This window comes from Chrysoperla carnea, chromosome 4 (assembly GCF_905475395.1).
Source record: "Chrysoperla carnea chromosome 4, inChrCarn1.1, whole genome shotgun sequence".
NCBI classification, from domain to species: domain Eukaryota; kingdom Metazoa; phylum Arthropoda; class Insecta; order Neuroptera; family Chrysopidae; genus Chrysoperla; species Chrysoperla carnea.
In genome coordinates, this window is record NC_058340.1 from 14,178,785 (window position 1) to 14,206,377 (window position 27,593).

Sequence of the window (27,593 nt, forward strand, 5' to 3'; positions counted from 1 at the left end):
AGTCGAGATATAATTCCATACATAAAAAGCTTTAAGTTTGGAATCTAGTTTCCGGATATAGAAAATGAATGCAGCTCCATGTGTGATAATATCCTTATCTTTCTATCGAATATTTATGACAAAAAATAATACATAATTAAATATTTTCTCTACATCACAAAATTTTTCAAATAAATGCGCTTCTAATCTAATTATGTTTTATAATTAATCTAAAAAAAATTGAACTGTAAATAATATTAATGATAATTAAAAACGTATATACTGTGTCTTATTTTCTTGTGTACTTAAAACCGCAAAGAAGTTAGAATTATAAATATTTAGAAAATTAAAAAAAAAAAAACACCGTGTATCGTATTTCGCAAACAATTTATACTATCCTTGATGTGCATTGTTTTTTATTAAATCCATCTATATTTATTAAATGACACGATTTATAAATTTTAAACTTTTACATACTACGAATTTTTAAAAAGAGTATCTATGTCTATTTATCAATCTTAGAATATACTAAACTATACTTCAATAAGTGGCAAATATATACAATATATTTTTTTTAAATATGCTAAAAAAATTCCATACAAAAACAAATTCTTATACCTACATTTTATTGAAATATAAATGGCTGATTAGTCTTTATATAAAGTAATTTATGAACAGGCGTAATATCAATATCACACTGTCGATCGACTTTGTCGAGAGTACAAAATGATAATCGAAATGTCGACGTATTGGCATAATGATCGACTTTTAAATATTTCAAGTAAATTAGGATCCTTATGATGTATAAATTGAAATTAAATAAATTTAAGGTGAATGATGTTGATGATATACTCGTAAATAAAGCAATTTTTAAATTCTTAACCTGATTTACAAAATTTTAAAACCAAAAAAAGAGGTATGATTTACTAAATTTTCAAAATTTAAATTTCCTTAGATCAGTCCAGTACCGAGGTAAACACTTTGGTTGCATTGACTTAATAATTGTTGAGTTCTACTCACATCAAAATGAATCATTTCATTTAGATAGAAACGTATACGGATTGATATCTGCATAAAAATGAAAAATGAGCATGTATATATAAGGACGTGAAACTTGAGTGGAGAGAATGACAGTCAAAAAGGCACCTGTCTTCGGTCGATAGCATCAGGATGTCTTCTGTTTCCAATCAATTAAAAGTTTCCTAAGTTTTCAATCACTTAGGACAGCCTGATGCGCAGTACAAAGTACGCAACGACCGATGACTAGACTAGAGTAATAGAGTAAATTAAACGAGCGCTCATAGCTCGACATAGAACGTTTCACGTCCTATATATATATATATATATATATATATATATATATATATATATATATATATATATATATATATATATATATATATATATATATATATATATATACTATGTGAACAAATGGCGGTCACACATAAAATGTAAAAATAAACGCTAGTGTTGCTTTTTCACCGAAGTTAATATACTTTAATAAATACGAGTGAATAGAATATTTTTAAAATACTACATAATTTTTATTCACTCCTATTTATTATACCAATTTCTCTTCGGTGCAAAAAGAAAACCAGCGACACTAGTGGTACAAGAAGTAACTATTCATCATGTGCTATGCATTCAAAAATACTTAACAAAGTTATGCCATTTTATATGGCCACTAATACGCGTGCGTCAAAATAATGAAACTATTCATTTTCACGTGAGTAAAGAATGCAGTCATTATAATAATTTTTAACAATGTCATGGACTTATTTCTCCATTTTTTGATGGAGGAATTATAAAACGATTCCGTCTATTGTTGTGAAAAATATTTTAAAAAACACCAGTTACAGCGCCGTTGGAAGTTAACGCAAAGTTGACATTCGCTAAAAGGCATTTACCGTCATCTTTTCACTTTTTCCATACTCCAATCTGTAATGAACATATTTTATACATATATATTATGTTAAGGCTTAAGAATATTTTTATCTTCACCTTGAACTTATTACTCAATTAATTCTATTACAATTAAATTTAACTAATAAAAAATCTATTTAAATTATTTTTTGAAGTTTGTTTTACATAAAAATTGTAATAGATTTAAAACAAACAAAAATACATTAAAGTCTAAATAAGAATTGTCAAGCCAAAAACTTGATCATAATCATTATCGCATATTTTTTCTGCCTTTATTGCAAACATAATTATTTACAGATTTTGCTCAAAGACTAATTAATTTGAAATATATTGAATGCAAGCCTCGTAAGTGTTAAAACAAAATAAATTTTTATGTGCAGTTGTGAATGTGAAATATAAACAGATAATTGATGCAGCTGATTTCGGTCATACGATCATGGGCATTGAATAGCATCCTTCGGTATTACGTGTTTCTCCATCAGCTGTTTGAATATTGTATTTTTGTCTTTGTTAATCTACTCTGTAAAGCCAAAATATAAATAATTGGTATACGCTGGGCTCGTCTATTTAAAATATATGATCTAAGATCAGTACACTGACCAGTGCATTGTTGTTACGTCACCAATTTACTATCTGTCGGGGATTCCCAACTAATTGTCATTCACATAGAAAATTGATCATAGGCATCGATTGATGAAATACCGGGTACGCACTGCAGGTCTATACTATAATTTTTTTTAAATAAGTGGTTATTTAAATCCCAACTTAGTGAAAATGTTGTGAGTTTTTGGCATGACCATTACAAATTTTTTGGACTATTATACAGATCGTCTGTAAACACTCGCTGTGGCAATCATATTTAGTATATACATAAAATATTTGATGTTTTCTAAAGTTTTATTATATAAAAAAATAATAATAATAATCAGAATAATAATATAATTTATTGTTGTTATATAAAAAAACAAAATGTTGTAAAAAATCGTACAAATATAATAATTATTGTCAATATAATTAAAATGATTATCAAATTTTATTTATTTAACTTAAATTTTAAAGAATATTTATTATATCCGTCTCACTTATTTATTGAATTTCTTATTAACGAGTACCATACTCAAAAATCCGATCAGTCGGTCGATAATATACAAAACAAAAATCGTTGGATTAATCCCCGATAAAAAAGTCGGAATTATGAATCGTAAATTTCGGATTCAAAATAAATAAACATATTCCTCCTTAAAATAATTCAGGCATTCACTTCTTGAAAAGAGACTGTTTTACCAACATTTTATAGAATTTAACACCGTTTAGCAGACAAATATCTTGAAATAACAAATTTACGATCATGAATCCTTTTTTATCAGGAACCCTAGTTTTGTTATTTCAAAAAAGAAGAAAAATCCTAAGTAAAAACTCCCAAGATAGGCATTTTTATTAATATGTCCTAAATCCGTCGCAAACAATTTAAATCCTATTTCGCCATCGGTTGGCACTCGGATTGCACCACTACGGCGTTGCTTGCAAACGTTAACAAAATCTTTATATTTAAATATTAATCTTTATTAATGTTAAATTTGCATATATAGATTATATTAAATGAATGAATTTTATTAAAAAATAATTTAATAAATATTTTCCTTGGTAGAATCACTTGTTCTTGGCACTTTTTTGTAAGACCTAGCAAATTGCCATTTTTAAATTAATAAAATATCAGACTAACACATCAGCTATAATTTATAAAGATATATTAAAAAAAAAAAACTATAATTAGCCTGACATTTCACTACGCCATCTACGAGCATCATTTTGAACCATAAATTAAACATTTCTGTAAAATTGTGAAAGATATACAATTCATGGCTACCTGTTCTGATACAATCAACGAATCAATACTATATAAAATACATAAGAAAATTGAATTTTGTACAAATATTTTGTATAAAAAATCATTATCCCTATTTAGAGTGTTATGGGGATAAGCGAGAGCAAGAGCGGTGGAAGCAATGTCGCGGTAGTCTTTACTTTTATACCCAGTGAAACGGACGGGTATCAAACTAGTGAACATATAAACATTATATAAATCGAGCAATCGATAAAGATAAATTGGCTTGTAAATTATCCTATCAAACGATACACCCCTATGGCACTTTTCAAATATATAAGTCTATCGGACCAATTCCTTATTTAAATTCAAATATTTTCTATCTTATAAGATAATTCAAAAATATTATTTCTTATAAGACCTACATACTTTTTTTGGTTTTGGACTTTTTCTTAAAGAAGCTGCGGATTACAGATAATACTCAATTAAATTACACCGTGCTCAAATATAATTACTTCTCGACCAAGTGTTTCTGCCATGGTTTTTTTCAATTTGTTTTTCTTTTGAACTAAAAAACGTTCTTATGAAGAATGTCTAAAGCTTAAAATATGTATAACAATTAAAATGTTTGAAATTGAGCATCATTAACTACGAGCTCTTGAACAAATTGTTAAAATTATAAAATATTTTAAATATTCTGATTTAACGAGAAATGGTGATGTTTTAGATTTTGTATATGATTATAAAACAATTTATTAGACAATAAAAAAATATAATGATCGTTAAAAAATAATTGATAAATAAATAGCCTATTCGAGTCTTTGCTTTTAGAAAAAAAAAAAACAATTGAAAATGATTGTAAAAGAAGAAATATCTTCCTTAGTAAGATTTTTTATAGCATTTACATTTGAAAATGAAAATCCTATTTAGAAAAAAAACTGAGCCGTATTATGTTTTAAAATATATCATAAATAAATATTATGTGTTGTATATAAAAAGAATTGAATGTCAAAATATTTATAGCAAACAATTAAGTAAAGCCTAAGAAAGAATGATTAATATTAATTACTATCTAAAACATTCCATCATAATAATATGTAGCTTTATTTTTTTGTTAAGTATTGATAACTCACATGATGACACCAATAATCGAATAACGAAGATAATTTTCAATTAAAATTATTTATTGTTGCAATTACAATTTCAAAATTTACTTAGACCATTAAGTACACTCTGTGTCACAAAAAAAGTACGGTTTTACATAGAGGATATATATAAATCCGTGCGTTTTTTTGACACAGAGATACATAGACTGAGCATCGTCTATCTTTCCGTATAGTGACAGGTGTGCTAACTGAGGTAATTGCTTGGATCAGTTAGAGACATTTATCAATAAAATTCATTTATTAAAAGAACATAAGGACATTTATGAAAAAAATATACATTGAATATAGGGACACTTCAAAAAAACATTGATTGAATGCCAAATTTTCATATCACAAAATTTCTTACATAAAACTTCGTGATTTCACTGAACTTTTTCGCTTTTTGACTTAAAAAAATACTTATCACATTTCACTTTACATTTTTTTTCTTACGAATCAACAATGGCAAGTATGGCAGCAACACTTTGTTTTGACATTTCCACACTGTCGCCATGACTTCATAGATTTGACCCAAGCAATTACCTCAGATGTTGGCACACTTTAAATCGTTTGACGCTCAGTCCATACACTCAGTCAGTACTTAATGGTCTAAGATTGACATAACTGCATTACTATCTGTATTCTTTTGAATTTAAAGTGTTAAATTAAAGTTTAAAGTATAGTATTTACTTGTCAAAGTAAATACTATACATAAGCGCAGACGTAATCGGATCACATCAACATCAACTACATTGGAATCAACTTAAAGCATAACAACGCAATGCTGGTTATTTCTTCGGTTTTATTTACTTTGGTTTACTTTATTTTGCGGTTCCTCGGTTTTGAAAATAATGAACGCTCGAATAGAGACAATACGATATTTTCTTGTTATTGGATTGTATTAAAAAATTAATTTTCCTTATAAATGAAAAATAAATATAAAAAAGAGAATTAGATTTTTATATTATCATGAAAAAATATATTAACTGCTTTTCCCTTCTCCTTTGCATATTTAATTTAAATCCGGAGTATTTATACCTTCGCCCGCAGTCTTGAAAAATGAATCAATAACTGAAGTTGAACTCAAAAAACTGGGATGTTAGTTATCAATACTAAAAAGATTTAAAATATACGTTTAAAATGCAATGAATTAATACTCAATTAAAATAGTCATCTATATTATCTTTGAATGCAATACCTTTGAATCGTACATTTTAAATCTGTTTACTATATACGAGTACGACCAATAAATGACGTCAATATTAATTTTTAATTAAGAGAGGAATTTGTTATAAAATCTTTTCACTTTTTACAAACATATCTAATGTTTTATTCTTTGTTTGATCAATCAAATTTTGAATTTTTAATAAGATTTCTTAACAAATTCTAATAAATTAAACACAAACCACAATTAAATGTGTAATTAATTATTATCTATCTATATCATATCATTCTATCGAGCTTAATGTCAATTCAAAAATCAAAATAATACTTAAAATATACTTTGATGTGCAAATATACTTACATGCTGTTTTATTTATTATTACACTTTTGTTAGCTTGATTTTGTGACTTCCTAACTTCCATAATCCATACATTGTAAACAAATGTTTTAGATTACTTTTTACTCCCTCCTAATGACTCCCCCGTTGAAACTTTGAAGAATAAATTGAAATTCCAATGTACAAAAACTCACCGTGGTGATGAAGAGACAGAAATTGTAGGCGTATAAGAGAGACGAAGGCAGCTATACGCGCCTACTTTATATGTTCTGTCTCTACTGCGATCAACCGTTTAGGAAGCGACTTTTCAGCTCTATGGTATTATCTCCATGAATTTAATAATATTTTCTTTTAGATAATGTTTACACCCTGTTCCCCATTTCATTTTTAAATTAGTTTAGGTCAGCCCAGTATTTCGGACTCACCCAGTATTCAGCGTTTGTTTCTAAAATGCCATATAAATTCTGAAATAAATACCTAAATAAGCAAAAAACGACAAAAAAATTAGAATTCCGTAAGTAAAATTTATTTCTCTGAAGCAATAATATATAATAATTATAATCACAATATTTGATGCAAATATTATTTTAAATAAATTCTGCTAAATAGCGACAAAATTTAAAAAAAAGAAAAGAAAATACAATAAATTTTAAATATTTTGATCGCAATTATTATTAATTCATATTCATAATAATTAATTAATACACATAATTGATAATAATATTCATTTTTTTTTATAATTATTTACTATTATTATTGAATGTATTGCAAATAATGGCGGCATATCAATTTAAAGAGTCTCAGGCAAATTATTTATTAAAATACTCAACAAAAATATATAATTATTATATTCAAATATACATACAACCATCTCATTCTCATTCGTAAACAAACAAACAAAATGTCTCTACGTAGTAATAATTACTATCATTGTAATGTCAAATTTTATTTATTACTTATTAACAAAATAATAATAGTTTAATATTAAACGATACCGAGATTTATCGAAAACTGCTTTGATGCAACGCAACAGTTATGTTTTTGACATTATATTGTGGAAATTCAAGTGAAATCCGGAATAAACGGGCCCAATTTTTTAAACCTTGACATTAAGTAAGGCCGGTTCTGGACACTGCAGTTTTACAAGAGTATTCGTTGATTTACTTGTTTCTAATTTCAATGTCCAGAACTAGCTTACTATCTTGGCGTCGTTTATCCCAGCCCTAAAGGACAACTTAGAATAACAATCAATTCTTTTAGTCAACTTTCATTACACACGCAGTAAAAATTTTTTTTTCGCACGCTTTTCTATGCGACTAATTAATTTGAATTAGTCTTTGCGTGTAACTTGTAAACTTGTGGCACGCAAAACATTTAGTTACATGGTCCCGCCTACGAAATAAAAAATAGCAAGAGCAACGTGTTTTCTATAGTCCAGGCAAGACTAACTTTCTGAAAAATTTTCTAAAAATGTATTGCTTAAAAGTATTTAGAATAATTATATTCAAGTAAAGAAATAAAAACTATCTGACCCGATTATTAACCAGAAAATAAAAATCCGCATAACATTTTAGACATATAAAATTTTAGACGTTTGATTTTCGTTTCATCGGTGTCATTTAATATTAGATTAAATGGTTTCTCCCCACTTCAACTATAATATATTTTTAAAAAAAATATGAAAAAAAATTTACAATTTTGTATTTACAATTAGTATAATTACTATTAAATTACTTTTAATCTTAGCAGGGAAAATTATTTTGTCAAACGCTACTCAATTTTACCAAAAACAGAGAGGAGGGAAAGAGAATTTGACCATAAATTAGATTCACGATTATTATCTACTTTATCGATTTTAATTCGAAAAAACCAACCTATGAAAGAAAACCTTCTTAGATGGTACTACTTAAGTATTTAGACTAAAAGAGCATTATTAAAATCCACGAGTTAAAAATAATAATAAATCATTTTGAAAAGAATTTATCATCCAATTTCCATTAAAAAAATTAAACTACAAAAAAATTTATCAACATATTACTTTTATAATATTAGAAAATGTCTAAAAATAAATTTTTCATTGTAAAATGGGTTTTATTATAATTTCTAAAATTTTCGATTTTTTTAACTACTAGCAATATGACAACCACTAGTGTTAAAGTTCTTTGGTGTTTGGGAAAAATATTAGATAACTCCAAAAAAAATACATTCTGTTGTCAACTGACTATCATTCAGTCATTTCTTTCCCAAAAAGAAAAAAAAATACAATACAGCATAACGTTAAAGGCAATTATTTTTGGAGCTAATATATGACTTCCAAGCACCACAGAGTTATACTACTAGACAAAAAAAAAGGTACCGATATGCAAAAAAATGACAATCGTTCTTCGTTTACAATAAATACATTTCAAACAAGATGGGTCCTACGGATGCAAGACCCAGTTAACCTATATTGCTCATTTACGAACTCAACCTCACATTTTTGGTTTTGAGTACGCTATAAAAATTTCAGCTTGATATCTCTTTTCGTTTTTGAGTTATCATGTTGACAGACAACCAGAAATGGTATAATTAGCTAATTTTATGAACCAAAAATTTGTTCTATTTTTAAGCGTTACAAACTTGGGTCTAAACTTAGTATACCTTGATATATATTTCATGTATACAGGGTATAAAAATACCGTATGTTAAGTTGCAGATACTCAAGTAGCGCCGGCATTATCAATTTTAGTAATTTAAAATATTAAAGAACTAGAATTATCTTCTGGATAAAATTCAGTAGCATTTTCAAAAATGTTGTTGAATTGTAATAAATTAAAAATGAATTTTTTTTGAAAAATCAAATAGTACGTTTTAGAATATTGTATCAAAACTGTATCAAATTTTGTTATCAAAACTTTCAAGAACTTAATGCTAATTTTCACAAAGCATTATTTTTTTATTAATACGTGTTAAAATCTTTTTTTTAAATTTTTTAAATTAATATTTTTTGTATTTTTAAATTCATTTAAAGTCAATATTTTTTTGCATTAATAAAAAGAGCCGTAGTCACCTGATAGGATGCTTAAAACGCTATTGAAACAGGCGACAACATTTAGCAGCACCCCATTTATAGACAATATATGGTGTGCTTAATAACTTGAGTTCGTTTCAATCAATTTTTTATCGGCTAACCACGGCACATGTCTAAACATATTAAGTTTAGAACTTGGATAAAAAGGTTATTCATTCTTTAAAAGTATCCGTAATTTTTAATATTTTAGGTAATGTTATCAGAGTTATGTAATAATTTAAAAATCGATTCTTTTAAATGTTGAGTTAATTTGATTTTGACTCCCTTTATTTTGGAGTTCTTGTAATATTAACTTAAATATGTGTATATTATTAAAAAAATTAATTGTACTACCATTGAATTATATTCCAGATGTTGAAGAAGTCGTAAATTATAGACAACATTCAACAAAACAAGAATGTATTAAATTATCGCACCATCCTCGATAACATTTACTAAGTATTATTAATTGATTATTTTATTATTATTTACTACAATTAAAAAAATACAAGTTTGAGTTGTAGTTTAAGCTCAAACTACTACAAATTATAATCGATCAAGGTAAAAATTGAACAAAATTACATACCACTTAAAAGAAAGAAAAATCAAATTATGGTGATAAACGTTATTAAATTATTATACATCATTTATACTATAATTTGATTTACGCACCTGGATATTACAAATTTTTTAATATTATAAGCATTACATCTGAGAATCAAAAGAGATTTACAATTGCACAAGATATTTTTGATCCTTTACGCACACAGCCATTTTCCCATAACAATATAACAATTAACGTGAGCAGTTCGGCAGTTTTCAAAATTGGATAGAATATATTTTTTCAAGAATATGATAATTTTAATTAATAAAAAATGGCACGTAGGAAATTATAAAACGTGATGAAGATATGTTTAAATTTTTTTTATTTGGAATTGAAATTTAAATAAAATATTAACACGGGTATATTTTATTGAAACTTCAATAATTCATTTTAAAGAAGCGGTTTGATATTACCTCACATAGTCTGAGAGACGATATAAGGTCGATTTCACCTACCTGATAATCAGATGAGACATATTTTTATGAAATTTAATTGATTGATAAAGCCCACGCCTAGGATAGCTTGTCTATCGACAAGTGTTCATAGCTATTTTTAATTAAATTAATTTTAATTTTTTTTCATAAAGGTTTTTTTGCAGGCAAATCTATACCATTATTTTCGTAATTAAATTATCTTTCTTCTGATACCAATTTCGATTGGTTAACAGATCACAATATAAGTGACTACATCGATCTGTTAAATAATCGAAATTGGTATCGAATAAAGATGATTTAATTACGAAAATAATGGACTTTTTTAATGGCATCTAAAAAAAACGGTATGAAAAAAATATTATTAAAATCGATTTAATTAAAAAAAGTCATGAATATTTTTCTTTGACGAGCTATCATAACCGTGTTTATCAATCAGAAAATTTTCATAACAAATATGTCTCATCTGATTAGCAGATAGGTGAAGGTCGAAATTTATGTTAGTGAAAAATTAGGAACCAAAGAGAAAATAACAATTTTGAAACGATTCTAAATACGAAGGCTACCTAACGTTATTTTTATTAAAAGGAGGAATATTTAATGAAACATGAAAATCGTTTCAATCTATTTGAATTATTTTTGAATTCTTTGAATTTTACAGCGCGAATTCGTAAATGATAGAATGAAATTTAATTACTATCATACTAATATCAAAATGAAATTTATTTTCATTATTTAACGCACTTTAAAAATATACTATGGAAGTTTCAGAATTCGTATTTATTTATATGATTCAAAAATTGTGAGTAATATAAGATATTGATAGAAATGATAACAAAACTGAATGTACTAATTAAAAAAAAATCATCCAACTTAATCATTAAAAATAAGCTCTTTACGATAATAAAAAATATATTGTTTTGCTGTCAAGTCAATTAATAATTTCTATTAACGTGAATTTGTCCAAGACAATTGGACAAAGAAATTATTAAAATAAAACTCCGTAATAAAATCGTCTGCTTGAAAAAAGTAAATATTTGTATAATGTCGAGGATCCCAGATAAATGACTTAAATATATAAAAATACGGTAATGATATTATCCTTAATATGTTTTTATTTAAAAAAAAATACGGTCTCAAAACTGAATAATACATTTAAGATCAATCATTAGAAATTTTTTCATCGGGTACTGAAATACAATATACGCGTAATCATAAAATATATTAAGCCTTTTTTTTATAGTTGTCATTGCTTTACATGAAACCGGCTCATTTTAAAGTGTGTAGAAAATTATTTTAAATTATAAAAACGATAAGCATTTTCGACAAAAAAAAGGCTTAAGTTCAAAGTTAAGATAAAATACGAATACATATTTATAGTCTCATTAAAAATAACTTTTCGAAGTCGCAATATTTTAATAAATAATACAGTATTTTAATATTTCAGTGTCCAAATTTTGGCCTTCTAATGACAAATCTATTTTTAGCTAGCTAAAGAAAAAACGTATAACTATTGTATATAATGTTATTAATTATTAATTAATTAATTTCTTAGTTTTAAATTATTTTTTTATTTTTTCCTCATAACGCTAATGCAAAACGTAATAGCGGCCATGGTTCAATTTTTTTTAAGACAAAAAATGACTACAAACAACAACAAAATAAAAACGAATGTATGTGTGCTGGTGTGTGGTCCCGATAGCCAATGGTCGAATTTTATAGAAATTTGTTATGAAAAAACGTTAATTAAACGTTTTTAGCTTGGAATGTCACAACACACGACACGCGTTTTCTTTTAAAAAATATAATAATGTGCGAGAAGACAAACAGAGAGCGGAATGCAGCTTGATTCGGAAGGCACTGGGTGGTGGCACTATTAGCACTCAACCGGGAGGTTTTTTTTTGTTTATATTACTATAGTTTCAATAATTGCACTAATGTCACATAATTTCACTATTTTGATTTGACCTCCCATTTAATTATAATTTAATCAAGTCCTTTCGTGTCGAGTAAACATTGTTATTATAATGGCGAATTAAAAAGAAAAAGAAACATTGGAAAATAAATTATGGCTCAGCCCAAAATATTATTACAATTAGAAAAAAATTACGACAAAAAATAAAAAATAAATAAATACTTGAATGTATTGAAAGTAAAGAAAGGAACATTTTGTCCAAATTTTTTTTTATAAAATGACACATAATTTGAACTTAGCGGGCAGTTTATATTAATTTTCAAACGTTTCGAAAAATTGTGGAAGGAAATTCAAAATCAACCTGCTCTTTATAAACTATTTTTTTATATTTTAATTAGGTTACGAAAAATAAATATCTCAACCCTGAAATACTAATTTTGTCTATAAAAATGAAAAAAAAAATACCCTTTGAAAATGTATGGAAATTACAATCCGAGACAAAAATATCTCGAAAATTTTAATTTTAACGATCATTTTTTTAATTATAATGGAATAAAAGTGTGAAATTCTTTAAATAGCATGACTTTCTTCATAAAATTATTAATTTATTCAATACTATAATTCTGAAACATGATCGAGAGACATTTTCTGAAATTTTATATAAAACAATATTTGTAAAGTATTTCATATATATATCGCACAACATCGTTACGGAATTCAAGTATTGTATATATAAATAATTTAATTCGAAAATCAATCGAAAACTAATAAAGTAATGCTGTTTCAACACTTACACAAATTTTTGCCTATTTGAATTGAAATAGCCGTCACAAGCTTCATATGCTGTCTCCAATTGTACCTTCCATACATCCTTAAGACTTTGTCACATGTCATTGTTTTTATAATTAATAAAAAATTATAATAAATATTCCATAATAATTAAAAATGGAATGATTTTTAAAGTAAAAATATTCCGATATGGGTGAAAATTTTTCATTACACTTTCAATGTAACGTACTTTGTACATGTTTCACTTATACAAAGATTAGCTTTAAAAATTAAATTTTGTTTTGATTGGGTCGATACTTTACGAACCACGGTTTCGGTAATTTTTACAATTAAATGATAAATTTCATTAATTTGATTTAGCTTCTTACCCTGAATGTAACAAGCTTCAAAAAAAGGAATTTTTTTTTATATTTTCATTAACAAAAACCACTATTTCGGGATTTTGGCACCCTTTATTCGGAATTTATGAATGAAAAATAAATAGTTTGTGTAATTTTAAACGAGCAGGTTTTCTGTATTCCGAAACTAGTACTGTTTGCACAATTTTAATAAAATAATTTTAACACAAAATTTAAACATCAAATTTCAAAAGTTACTGAAAACATTACCACCCTTGTAAAAAAACAATCAATCATTCTTGTCGTCAAAACTCATATTAAAAAATATTTTTTTAGGAACTTTCACACATTTTTCGATTTATTAAACGATTTTTATAAATAAAAAAAACTTCGCATTTTTGTTTTTCTTTTTAAATAATGGAATAATAAATATTTACTCGAACACTGCGAATTATGGACGTGATTTTTATAAAAATAGTTGTTCATAATTATTAATAATAACACTAAATAAAAATATTTAAACAAAGTGTAATTTGTACTCAGTCACGCTGCAAAATCTAATTTGTCCCATGACATTGTTGATGGTGGCGCTGATAAATCACTAACAGTACCACGAAATTCTTCTAAACCAAACAAATCGAATGGATCTTGTAATAAACTGTTCCCTAACAATGGATCATAGGCATTAATGGAATGACTATAATCACTGTACGATACACTCGTTGGGATCATAGATGTGGCAATCGTTGTCGTTGGAATATTTTGGGGTTGTGTGTTTGTTTCTGTTGGCATTAATGAATCCAACCAATCTGGTTCATCCATGTCCATATTTATATCAGTACACACATCCATTAATTCTTCGGTTGGTGCAACTGTCTCTTGTTTCATTTGATTTTGTAAATCCATAACATTTTGTTGGTGATGATCATCCTGCATCTCTTGTTTAAACACTTGATGCGCATGATGATCATGAAGCTGGGGTTGCTGTGATTGTGATTCGTCCATTGCCTCATGATGTTGCGCAACTTGACGATCTAATTCCATATCCAAAGCTGAAAAATCTACTGTATCCAAAGTTTCTAATTCTAATGCTAAATCTTTTAGATCGTTTGGTGTTTGACCTAAGAATAACGCATCTAACGTTGACATTGGACTTTGAGGTGATTGATGATGATGATGATCAATGTGATTTAAATGTTGCTGCTGCTCTTCTTGTTCTTTACGTTGAGCAGCCATTTTTTCATGATGTGACATTGCATCAGAAAGTTCTTTCGACATCTGATCAGATAACGCTTGAGAAATTTCTTGATGATGCACCAAAGGTGAATCTGTTTGCATTTCACAACCATTTGGTGTAATTGGGTCATTGGCAGCACTTGGCGGTAATTCACCATTTTTAATTAATATTTCTAATACATCATCCACAATTTGACTTTTTACACTACTTGGTTTCTCCAGCTCAGTAGTAGAAGGTTGTGGCGAATCATCATATTGTGGTGGTAATTGGGGTGGGGGAGGTAATGGAGGAGGTTCTGGAATATTTGTATGTTCAATATTTTGTGAATGTGGAGGCGACGATAGGCTATTATGATGTTGTCGAGTTATTTGAACAACCTCTGGTTGTTGTGGTACTGCTGTAGCCGGTGTCGTGGTTATTACAGCAGCTGGAACTATAGGTATTGCTCCCAAAAAGTTTTGTATAGTTCCAGTTTGTCCATTCACAAGTTTACCTTTTGTTAATTGTAACTGAACTAATGCGGCCTGTTGTCCATTAAGTACTAAACCACTCAAATTTGCATTTTTAGCAGCATTTTGGAATGCAACGTGTTGTTGTTGACGTAATGCTTGCCTTGCTTGTACATGATGTTGCAACGCAAGTTTTTGTCCATTTGTTACTACATTGACACCATTACGAACTTGCTGTAATTGTAATTGTGATTTTGTTAGCTCTCTTTGTAATTCTTCGATCTTCCTCTGTTGTTCTCGTACGAGGTCGTCATTTGTAATTGGCGTGGACACAGGCGATTCTGGCACTACGTCCATTGAGCCATGGTCACTACTAGCGGGTGATGCCTGTGATTTATTATCGTCTTCTGTTTGAGACTCCTCACTAGGTGTAGGTGGTGGTGGTGTATCCATAATAATATGACCACTGTGTGTAAGAGGTTCCGTAAATGGTTTTAATCTTTCGATAAGTTGTGGTTTTGGACCTGATACTGGCAAGTTGCGGCGTTTTAATTCTGCTTTTAAATCACTAACTTTCATGTCTTCCAATCGACTTAAAGGTCTCGGTAGTGGAGGTGCTTCTGATTGCGATATAGATGTTGTTACTGAAGATGGCGGACTACCAGCTGGAGTATCATCAAGATTATTTGTTTTTTGAGCTGCAGGTAAAATAATTTGTGGGTATTTATGTTGCCATTCCAATTGCCATTGGAGGAATAATTGCTGTTGTTCCAACAGTAACTGATAGCTCGTTTCACCATTGGCATTGGGATTGTTTGCTATTGCAGAACTATTTTTTTGTGGAGCATTAGGAGGACCTTTGTATTCATGGAATTTTATTGTTCGTGTTTTTGGTTGTGACTTCAACTTTGATTTTTTACGATTTTTGTCTTTACCAGGTGCTGGTGATGATTGAGCCCTTGGTGTAAGTGGAGTTTGTGGTGTGGCAGGTGATGCTAATGATGATAACGGACTTAATGAGCTTGATGGTGCAGGGCTAGGGGCAGTGGGTGGTGCTACTACAGTAGTTATTGGCAATAAGTTAGCACTAACAGATTGACAAAGTTCTGCAAATGTTAATGAGGCAGGCGCTAGACTAACTACATGCTGTGTTTGTTGAGCTGTTGTGATTGGAACGGCAAGTGAAACAACAATCCCGGCAGATTTAGCAGCTGATTCTATAACATCACTACCCCCACTTCCTCCACCCTCCGAACTACCTTGTGAATCATCTTCCAGCGTCACATAACTATGAGGATGCTGTGGCTTACTAACTTGTCCTTCACATGTAGCTTTGAACGGTATTTTACCAGTTTTAACAGCTTGTTCAATTGGCTCCTCAGTGTGGAGTATATTTTTTTTGATTAATTCTAATGGTCCAGGTCTGTGTGATAACTGATCATTTAATTGGTCAGCTAAGCGTGCTTTTTTCAACATACGTTGCCGTTCTGCTAATGAGGGATCAATAGGTGCAGATGAACATTCCAAAATATGACGACGTTCTAGTTCAACACGTGCAGGTCTTTGCTGAATTTTTGCTTTAAGCATATCACCAGTTTTTGCACGTTCCAATTGTTTACGTTGTTCATGAAATGCAGGTGGTGTTTTTAATGCTATAAAAAACAAAAACATTATTCAATTTAAATGTTTTATATTTCAATTTAATTTTTTTTAAAACTTACGAGGCATGATTCCTTGAGCAACTAACTGGTTAATGGGTCGCCTTAGCATTAACTTCACTTTGAGTGCTGCAAAAAAAAAAAAAAAAAAAAAAATTAGTTTCAAAATAAGAGAGAATAATTTTGTGCAAACTAACTTGTTTGAATATAGGATAATTCGATTGAAATTTGATAATATAGAGTATATAATGAAAATTGATGTTTAGTAAAATTCGACAATAACATGCTTAGAGATACAATACAGCAGTTTGAATGGTTTGACAGCAATTGATAATAATTGTTTACTAATAAATAATTAAAACCGCTAAATATGATTTCCTCGTCTACAAATAGGTACCATAAGATTGCTGTCTTTTTTTTAAACAATTTGCGGATGATGAGCGGATCAGTTTTTGAATATTAAATGAATGTAGTAAACACATTTGAACACTTCAAGTAGTGTTATTTAACACTAACACGTTTAGTGTATGATCAGTGTCGTCACACTAGTTAATACAATTGATTTTATTAATTATTTCTTAAAAAATGAAAATATTTATTTGCACCAGGTATATGTGGTACACGTGGGTGAACTTGTTGCTACACCCAAGGTTGTCAAAAACATATGGTTATACATTTAAAACACGATCAGTTTTTTTTTGGGCGTGTCCCCATTGCCATAGTCTACACATATTTTTTAAGGATAAAAAGGTGAAAAAATGAGATCTTAGTAGAGTGAATCGATTTAATAAATATATATCTGATAATTTAGGTTGTGTGAAATTACAAAATTAAAAAAAAAATGCTTTAAGAAATTTCGGTAGCGTTGTTTCGTCGGGTAGCAGAAGAAGTTAATGTTTTCAGATAAGCATCTATTTAAATCAAGTAAATTACTATTTACATGTTTTAAGTGAGAAAAACAAATTTAACAAAAATGAAAAATTCTGTCCAATATTTTTTGTAACTTCGTCTCATTTTAACATCTCGTTTAAAAGACTCCATTCAGTTAAACGGACGAGAGCGCGAAGGCACGTCAGATTTTATAATTTGCTTGCTTGGAAATAACAAGTTATGGATCCGCATTTCGACATAGGAATTTTGTCAATTTGTTTATCTACGGGTGATGTAATTTTATAATTAAACATGGATTTTCTAAACTGTAAATACAAACACCAGTGACGTCAACAAATCGTTTTAGCAACGCCATCGCACAGAGAAATGGTAAAATAACATGAAGAATGATAAATGGTTTATTTCTAAACTTGCTTTTACTATATTATAATGTAATTTTCCATAAAAAGAAGCTGAAAAATGTGAATTTAGTGTTATTCCGACTGGCTCACAGCCTCAACGGGTGTACATACGTCACTACCGTTTTTTTTATTCAAAAATATAACTATTTTTTATTAATAATTAATAAAAAAAATTACTTAAATATACTTTAAATGAATTACTCTTTCATTTATATATGAATTTATGGCAAAAAAAAAAAAAAAAAATGCAAGTTCTCTATTGATTAAATTGTCGTTGTAAGGAAAAGAATGAAACAAAGTAAATAGATAAATCTATAAAAAAATAACAACTCTCTATCGAATGACCAGAACAATAAAAGAGTGTGATATTTTAATTTGAAAGTTAATTCATATGTTTAAATAGTAGGTATTGTTGTAAATTACTATGGTTTCTTAATATATTATTTATTCAACACATGATGAAATTCAGTTAAAGCCTGTTATCATGGTTCTATTTTAACCACCGGTTGTCTATTGGAAATATGATTTTCTCAATAAATTTCAATTTTTTTAGAAAGTATCTTACCAAATTTATTGTACATACCCACCAAGTTTTATTAACTTAAAAATGTTTTTCAAAATGAAATTTTATTTAATATTTGATTTAACACAGCCAGACTACTATGAGACAGGTAGAGTTTGTACGATATCACTAATTACATTAAAAAATGTATTGTTGGCGCCTGTAAATGCACATGGGAGTATATTTACTGCAAGATGTTGGCAACGAAGACACTTTCTGTTTTTTGTTCTTCTTTTTTTTATTAGCGAACTGTAAAATTTCAAGTTAACTAGTATATTATTTTGTTGCTTTTTTATTTGTAGGCGTTCTGTTAATTCATTCAGTTGCCAATAATATTTTTACTTCACTGTTTGTCATTCTCTCTTCTGAAATGAATTATTTTATCCCGTATATTTTCAGTATTCAGCTGTTTATTTATCTGCTCAGCTTTTCTGTTTTTAATACATTGAAAATAGTGTTTTTTTGTGTGTTATTGAAAGTTTTATTTTTTAAATCACAGGAGTGGCACAGTTTTTTAAAAAAAAAAAACATCGAAAGAATGATTAAATTTTTAATGAACATAAAACATTATTTTATGTGAGCCCACTTCCTTTGGAGTTAGTTAAATTGTGGTTTCATTATTACAGCAGTAATGAAAATACAATATATACAGTATGTATTTCATAAAGGCAGACATATTATTTCACGATTTTTAATAATACAAAAGACCATTATTATGCAAGCCTTTCTTATCAAATATCTTTTAGTCCATCTCTCTTATCCAATTTAGGTCAACATGGTTTTCGAAGTAACCAGTCTTTTGCGTCGCGCAATCGGGTAAAACTGTTTCGAATTCTTTTCCTGTTTATAGAAATTAAATCAAGGCGTGGAAATGAGACGAAATAATGATGAAATTGATTGAAATCACATTTTTGTTGTGTGATTCTGTTTTTTACATATATAGCCGCGTTCAAAAAAAGCGACACTTTAATATTGTGTCGCATTGTTTATTGAAAGAGAGTGTACATTTTCGAAAATCCTTCAGTCTATCTCCATTTTGGTCGAAATGTCAAAGTTTTTTCGTTGTTTTTAAGGCTTTGTACTTCATTAAAATTCCTTCAATTGAGTTAGAAGTTTGAAAATTTTTAATTTGATTTGTATTAATGGTGAAAAAGTATCTTTTAGTAATATCAACTCTGCAATTTTCTTAGCGTTTTTTTGACCTCATGACATTAAATGATTAAATCGCTAAACATTTTTCTATACTTGAAGACCAAGCAAGCTTTCAAACCTGCGATCATTATAAAACCAAACCAAAATAAACAATTAACGTGTTGTTCAGGTATTCTATTAAAGTAAAGCCTACTTAAATGGAAAATTTCTCACATTTTCGACTAAAATATGAATTTAAAAAACAACAATATGTAGTAAGTATGGAGTGGCCCTAAAATTCAATAAAATAATGCCTTGTAAATAATCGAAGGTAATGAAGGTAATTCAATGAACGAGAAGTACGCCACTGTTGAATAATATTACGTCTCTCCCATTTTAATTTGTGTGCAATATTTGTAATATTAGATAAAATGTTAACGTGATTAGAAGGCTTTCTATTATTATTATTTATTACTATTATTAAATTGATTTTAGGTAAATGTCCGTTTTGTTGGTTCAGTCAGTCTGTTTGTCATATTATTATCAGCTGACAATGACAATAAAATATACACACATTTGACCGATCAAACTGAACTGCACAATGTACATGACCAATCAACCAGGTGGTTCACTATAGTACAACTATTTTGATGGACTGTGAAGGAAGGTACATAGTACATCATGTCACGCGCCCGGAAGGAAACAACAATCATAGGTACAGGTACAAATACTAGTAGTATTATATAAACACTTTTGATATTAATTTGTGTGTGAACTATCGTTATTTTGTTTTGTTCAATGTTTGTGAAAATATTTTTAACTATTCGTTGCGCGCAGAACCGAAACTAGCACCACGCGTAGACATATTTATAAGTTCTATATCTTTTCATTACATTCATTCATCAATATATGTTTTTCAGTTTTCACACAAAGATTTGATAATAAAATTATTGTGTGAAGATATTGGTAAAAAAAAAAAAAAAATTAGATAAAAAACGTACAATCATTTAATCGCGCAGCGCTAAATTCGATTCTATATGCTACGAATAGGTACTAGATTAGAGGAAATTTTACTAGAAGTCTCCTACCTCGCTAGACCCACTGTGATTTTCTATCAAACATAATTCGTTGTGTGCGTAGTCATGGTAGGGATAATAAAATCGATGCCAGCGCTTTAAGTGAAAAATTTTGGAGATAAAGTGGGCTGTTATGACTAATTTGCAATTATTTACATGTTAATGATATAGAAACTGTCAAATTAAAATGATTGAAAAACACTAATTAATTAAACTTAATGCATTAAAAATTGTGAAAATAAGAAATCAAATTGTACAAATATTATTTTTCAAATGTTAATTATCGTAATTATTTATTTAAATTTGTGAAACAAGAATATTAAATTTTAAATGTAAGTTTTCAATGCAATCCACACAATTATATATGCATCCATTAATTCTATAATTAAAGTAGTGTATCGTTGTCATGGAAACGAAATTCACGCTCGGAGCGAATACATATTATGTGAGCTGATAGCCATAGTATTTCTTTTAACCGGAAAGTTACAGCATTAATTACGGCGGTAATATAATCGTTTATAGTCCTCAAAAGTAACCATTAGATATCTAACTCGGAAGTCAGCACTTCCGAGTAAATAATTTTAGTTTTCTCAACAAGACATTTAAGAACACTAAAGGTTTGTCCTAATTTGCGCCCTCGCGGATAAACAATAACGTTAAGTTACCGTGTTCACAGACGGACAGACGGAAAACCGAAAAAGATGATTTTATGAACACCTATACCAAAATTTTATTCGTATCATCAATATTTTTAAGCGTTACAAACTTGGGACTAAACTTATTATACCTTGATATATATTAAATACATATCAAGGTATAAACACAAGTACAACCTCTATCGAGAAGCAACCAACAACTTATAAAATTATTCTGTAAGCTATCAAAATTATTCTGTAATTATGCCAAGAGTAATTGTATTCCATGACATGTTTCGTGGTGGTATGAGGCAATGAAACAATGACGATTCGTCAAGGCTGAGATAAATCGTTTTTGGAGTATATGTCTTCGATCCTTCAAAACGTGGATAACGATAAATTTATTTAGAATAAGAGAAAATAGATTTGAATAGTTATTGTTTTTTTTTTATTACCAATATAGTTATTTAAAACTTCTTATTAAATAAAGAGGGAGATAAATAAATTTGTCTCAACTGGTTATCAAATGGGTGCAGATCGACCTTATACCGTCTATGGTACTACCAATTACATTTATTTGTACATAGTTTTTAAAATTCTTTTAAAACATAATATTTGATGATTATTTTTTATTCAAAAACGCAATTAAGTACCAACAAATTTTAACATTTCATATGTTTTTAAATAATTGGAAAAACCAAATGTAACTCTATCTGAAAAACAAGTCTTTCCAATTGAAATAAAATGAAAAAAACAAAATATGAAATGAATATTATTTTGGGTTGTTATGTTTTGATAGATTGAAATTTTTAACATTTTTGTCATATTTATGTTAAGCATGATATAATACAAAAAATTGAAATATTCTTGTTTGTTTTACACAAATTAATTGTTTGTTTCGTACTGATATGAAAATAAAGAGAAATGTAAATGAATGTGAAAAATAATTACAAAAAATATTTCTGTTTTAGCAACAACAACAAAAAAAGAAATATATTTTTTTATACTATCCAAAAGTAAACCGTACAGCTAAACTAATAGTTAAGCAATACTTGTGATTCGAACAAGTCTTCATAATCGATCGTCAACGAATACGGAATAAATTTAACATGTAAATAAATAAAAGTAAACATTTAATTATGCGCGTTATGTTGTCCTACTGACGAATGGTATCTCTACCTAGGTGACTCTCTCTACTGATTTTAAGACCTATCTCCTATCTTCCAGCAATAATCCTTCCTGATTTCGGAAAACAATGACCATCCCTTTATGTCCTTTCAAATGATGTATCACCAGGTAGGGGGGTGCCATTTGAAATTTCAAAGTGAAGATGGCTGGGGAGAAAGGATAAAACTCAAAACTCTCCAGGAACCATTTTTGAAGTAGCCCTCGATATCTCAATCAACGTGTTTTCGCTCAAAACAATAATTACAGTAGGTCAAGAGTTATTAAGGATGTACGAGCGCCAGGGCAATTTTTTATAAAAGGCTTGCTTTTCTTTTATATGAAGTTAGACTAAGTCTAAATCAATTCTGAAAATTTCAGGATGAGGGGGGGGGGGTTACTCGATTATTTAAATAAATAAATGACTTCAAAAGTAGACATATTTAAAATTTCTCCAAAACTAGTCGGTGGAAGTTAAAACCTTAATAAATTATTGAAAACAAAAAAAACCCATTCTGTCCGACTAACTAAGGATGTATGAATACGGTGGTGGGGACACAAATTAAAAAAAATATATATATATTTAATTTTGATGGTGAATTATGTTATAACTTGGCAATATAAGACGAAAAGTAAGAATAAAATTTTTCGATGCCTGGAGTAATTTTCAAAATATTGAAAATTAAAAATTTTGTTTATTTAGCTTTCGATATTTCGAAAACCAAGGCAGGTATCAAAAAATTGTATTCTAATTTTTCGTGTACATTCATGAAGTTATAACAAAATTAATCAAAAAATTTAAAAATAAGGTACAAATAATTTCAACCCCAAGTCTAAAATTGCCTTGGCGCTCGTACCACCTTAAGAGTGGATATTTTTGATATAAATACACTGTATAAAGTGTTATTTTTTGCCCAACATAAACAGGCAAGAAAGCATTATTTGAAAATTATATACGTCCAGCTTTGATCGTGATAAAAGAAAAATAATAATTAAAATAATTTCTCTTTGAATTGAAATAAAATGTAAAAAAAGGAACACTCATCTTTTGTTTAATACATTTTTATAATATTTTAAATTTTATAGAAAATTTCTTTTTTGAAAATATTTATTATGTACTCATGCTTTTTATAATACGTGAGGCGAGAGAAACATGACAAATAACAACTGTTGTATAACAAAACACTAGTAGCTATGACAAAATACTTCAAATTATAGTAGGATATCAGAAAATTGAGATTGATGTCATAGTCATAAAAAATTTAAATAAATTAAGGGAGATGCAGAATTTTTTGTTCAAAATCGTTTTTTTTCCATAAATTTGTTGTTAATGATGTTAGTAACGCGTTTAAAATTTCAGTTCAACATTCCTAGTGCGTTATGTAATCAAGTTATTCCTAAAACATGTAAAAATAACAATATTTCTCTCTTTTTTTTCGAAATCATTTTTTTTACATGATGCAGAGATTATTGTTATCATGATGCAGAGAGTATCTTGTAAAACCGATGTCAATTTTGAGGGGAGGGGGGTGTTGGAAAATAAATGGCTGACAAAATAAACTCGAAAAATAAACGAATATTTCTTTCGTTAAAAATTGTTTGATGTTTTTTCTTGTTCTCGTCCAGTAGTGATTGAGGTCAATTCTAACAGGCCAACAATATTTTTCTATCCTATCAATCTATCTATACCTATTCTATCCTAAGAGTTGCCGTTCCGGAGATAATCTTTGCACCATTTTGGAATTTTTTTGACGGCGTTTATCGTCCATTTAATATATTAAAATTAAATAAAAAAATTGAATACAATATTTAACTTATAATCCTTTTATGCATTACAAGAAGCTACTTTTGACTTTTTTTCGCGATTAATATAAACGATTTTCCCATTCTCACAGTTCCAGATTATGTGATCTGAAAAGAATATGCCCGTATTTATCCCTGAAGTCATAAAAAGTTAAAACCAGTTTTTCAAATTATGTGCTCACTCAAGGATTATTGTTTCGAAGAGTTATTCAGAATTGAATTGATACTACATTCGAGATAACGTTGTATTTATTAAATAGCTTACGTAATAGACATAATAGATACCACAATACAGAGTCTCTCGGAATGATCGCACATGGAGATGGACAATAAAGTGGTTGCTAATGGACAGCTCATTTATTTATTGAATTCTAATATTGCAATGATTTGTACGATCAAATTAGTATTTACCACGTAGTATTTAATTTAAGCAATACAAAATCCCCATAGTATAGGACACGACCCTGTTTCACATAATTGAGCTGCCTACGTATAACGGAAGAGTGTCGGAGTGGCTACGTCCCAGACTGTGTTTAAATGAAAATACGTAATGCTGGTTAATCCATTGAAGTTTACAGTCTCACTCTCATATGTTGTGTTGCAATGTGTTAATATAGAAAAAGGTATTAAAAATATCGTGTAGACGGTAAGAAATGCATGGCGCTTACTACAATGCTGGAATGATATAGAGGCAGGTACCTATAATATCTATGTTAGCTTAAGCAATATTACAATATTAAATAGGGCTATCCACCAGAAGTATTGCGGGTACCGCCAACCAGTTTTGCTAACTATTCCCTCAATAAAATGGCGCCCACACCGTTACAGTATGGTGTTCACACCGATACCGATATAGTGATATCCACAAAATTTTTTTTACCGTGTATAAGGGTTTTTTTCTTAAATAAAAAGTACACAAATGTACAAATTGAAACAAATGTACATTTGGTTTTTTTTTAATAAAAATAAAAATATTTTATTTCGAGTTTTTGTTAAAAACTGCATATAAAGTAATTTCTAAAATTCATATTTTGCTTCAACGTTATTAGTAAAAATCCGATAGTATGATTTGCATTGTGTTCCGTTCAATCTGATGTAAAAGAACTTGTCATCTGTCGCATTCCATTTCTCCTGATTCACTCTGTAATATAATCGTGTAATGAAGTTTAAACAAATGTAATTACAAAAATAATATTGACACAGTAATTAAAAACCATTATCCTAAAAATACAATTAACGTTTAACATTTTACCGGAAATAATATTTGTAGAATAATCCAGAAAACTTTTATTTGCATTCTGTTATTTACATAATAGGCGAAAATAATAAGAAGAAATGGAAAGCTACGACACTTAATCTTCGTCCAAAGTTTTTATTTAAATAATCACATAAAATATCAAATCCTTTACTGTCTCCAAGACTTTCACGATTGAAAAGATCGTCCCGCAGGTATGCAACAGACGTTCTTTACACAGCTGATTCGATCTCATTAACTTAAAGAATCATGCACGAGAGAGCAAAACATATTTGGGGTGTTGCAAGACATTCGTCATCAGAATACAATCTGAAAATATTATTTCTCTTCCAGGAGTCTCTATCGGGTTTATACAGATGAACGCTTAAAGTGCTGGAACTATTTTAAAAGCTATTGGGGAATTCTTTCCAAGCAAGCTTTGGAGTTAATCACTCATTCTTGACACAGAACTAAAATCTCGAGGTAAAATATTTTCTGCTATTCTTAAATAACTCCAATTATGGTTTTTGGAGTAGTGACTCCTTTTGGGACAATTCCTTCTTCAGATATTAAAATAGATATTATGACCTACTTGTGTTCCCACCCGGACTGATGCATAACTTTTTATGAATTTTAGAGTTCTTACTTGATAACGTTCCCTTTAATTTATTTAAAAATGAACTTTAAATAATCGTACAAAAACGTTTCCGTCCCATAAAGTCTTTTTAGATAAATACAAAACTGACAACATAGAAAACTAAACTACAATAATTATTTGGTTAAAAAAAATAGTTATTAAAAAATACAACATCAAAGAGAAACTTACATTCTTTGTTCCTGTCCATAGCATTCTGCAATGGTGATGTGTCAACAACAGCTTTTGGTGGAGATTCTGGTGAACGTGGGGATGATAATGTAGGTGTACCATTATTCCTGGTTGTGGTTGTGGTAAGCAATATAGTATTACCACCATTTGTTAAAGTGGTTGCTGTTGTAGATTGTGTGCCCATGTTGTCAGCCATATTGTTTATAATGTCTGACGATGATGATATTATTTGTTGTTGTGAAACAGTTGTTGATGTTACAGTTGGAACAGTTACAGAACTGGAACTAGAACTGTTTGTAGTGCTAGTAACTACCGTATTATTGTTATTTGAAATACTTGTATTATTATTATTTGTTTCAGGTGTTTTGAACCAATCTGGATATATTGCAGCAATTGTTGTCAATAAATCTTGATCGAGTGGTATTCTCCAGTAACCGCCCCCGCCGCCACCCCCGGCACCGTTACTTGTTGTGTGGACTGCGTCTGTAAATTAAAAAAAAAATATTAGTTTTTTAAATAACGTTGATAAAATCCCTATTATATTATAAATGTGAAAGTTAGGATGTTTGTTACGCTTTCACGCAAAAAGTAATGAATGTATTTGAATGAAACTGAACAATAATGTAGCTCATACATCAGAATAACACATGAGCTATAATTTATAAAGATATATTTAAAAAAAAAAATAACATTATAATAATTAATGGCCAACTTTTCTGATATACTCAATGAATTATGACTGTTTTACATTTAAAAAAATTGTACATATATTTTACCTGTTGTACATATATTTTACCTGTGTTAAACAATCCCTACCATTATTTCGAGTGTTATGGAAAAGGGATAAGTGAAAGCAAGGGAAGCGAAGGTTATAACGGTAATAGTCTTTACAAATCTTTACTTTTAACCCGGCGGGTGGGTATCAAGCTAGTATTAAAATATTTAGAAGAAGGTGGGCAAAATCTAATACATCAACGAGAAGAGACATCTAAAATTAATCACAAAATGCTGATTTATCGCCAGC

The 27,593-nt window shown here is 28.7% G+C and overlaps 1 protein-coding gene across 2 annotated transcripts; it reads right to left on the reverse strand.

Annotated features, from left to right (window-relative positions):
- Positions 1–13,933: 13,933 nt before the first annotated feature.
- LOC123297826 (myocardin-related transcription factor A) lies at positions 13,934–27,037 on the reverse strand. Of its 2 annotated transcripts, none has more exons than XM_044879622.1 (3): positions 26,570–27,037; positions 16,910–16,975; positions 13,934–16,840 (listed from the first exon to the last, which is right to left on the reverse strand). In XM_044879622.1, the coding sequence occupies exons 1-3, from the start codon at positions 26,763–26,765 to the stop codon at positions 14,046–14,048; spliced, it is 3,057 nt and encodes a 1,018-aa protein (XP_044735557.1). In that variant the 5' UTR covers positions 26,766–27,037; the 3' UTR covers positions 13,934–14,045. The 2 variants fall into 2 exon arrangements, with proteins under 2 accessions (XP_044735557.1, XP_044735556.1); XM_044879621.1 differs by lacking the exon at positions 26,570–27,037 and adding an exon at positions 17,044–17,179.
- Positions 27,038–27,593: the final 556 nt, after the last annotated feature.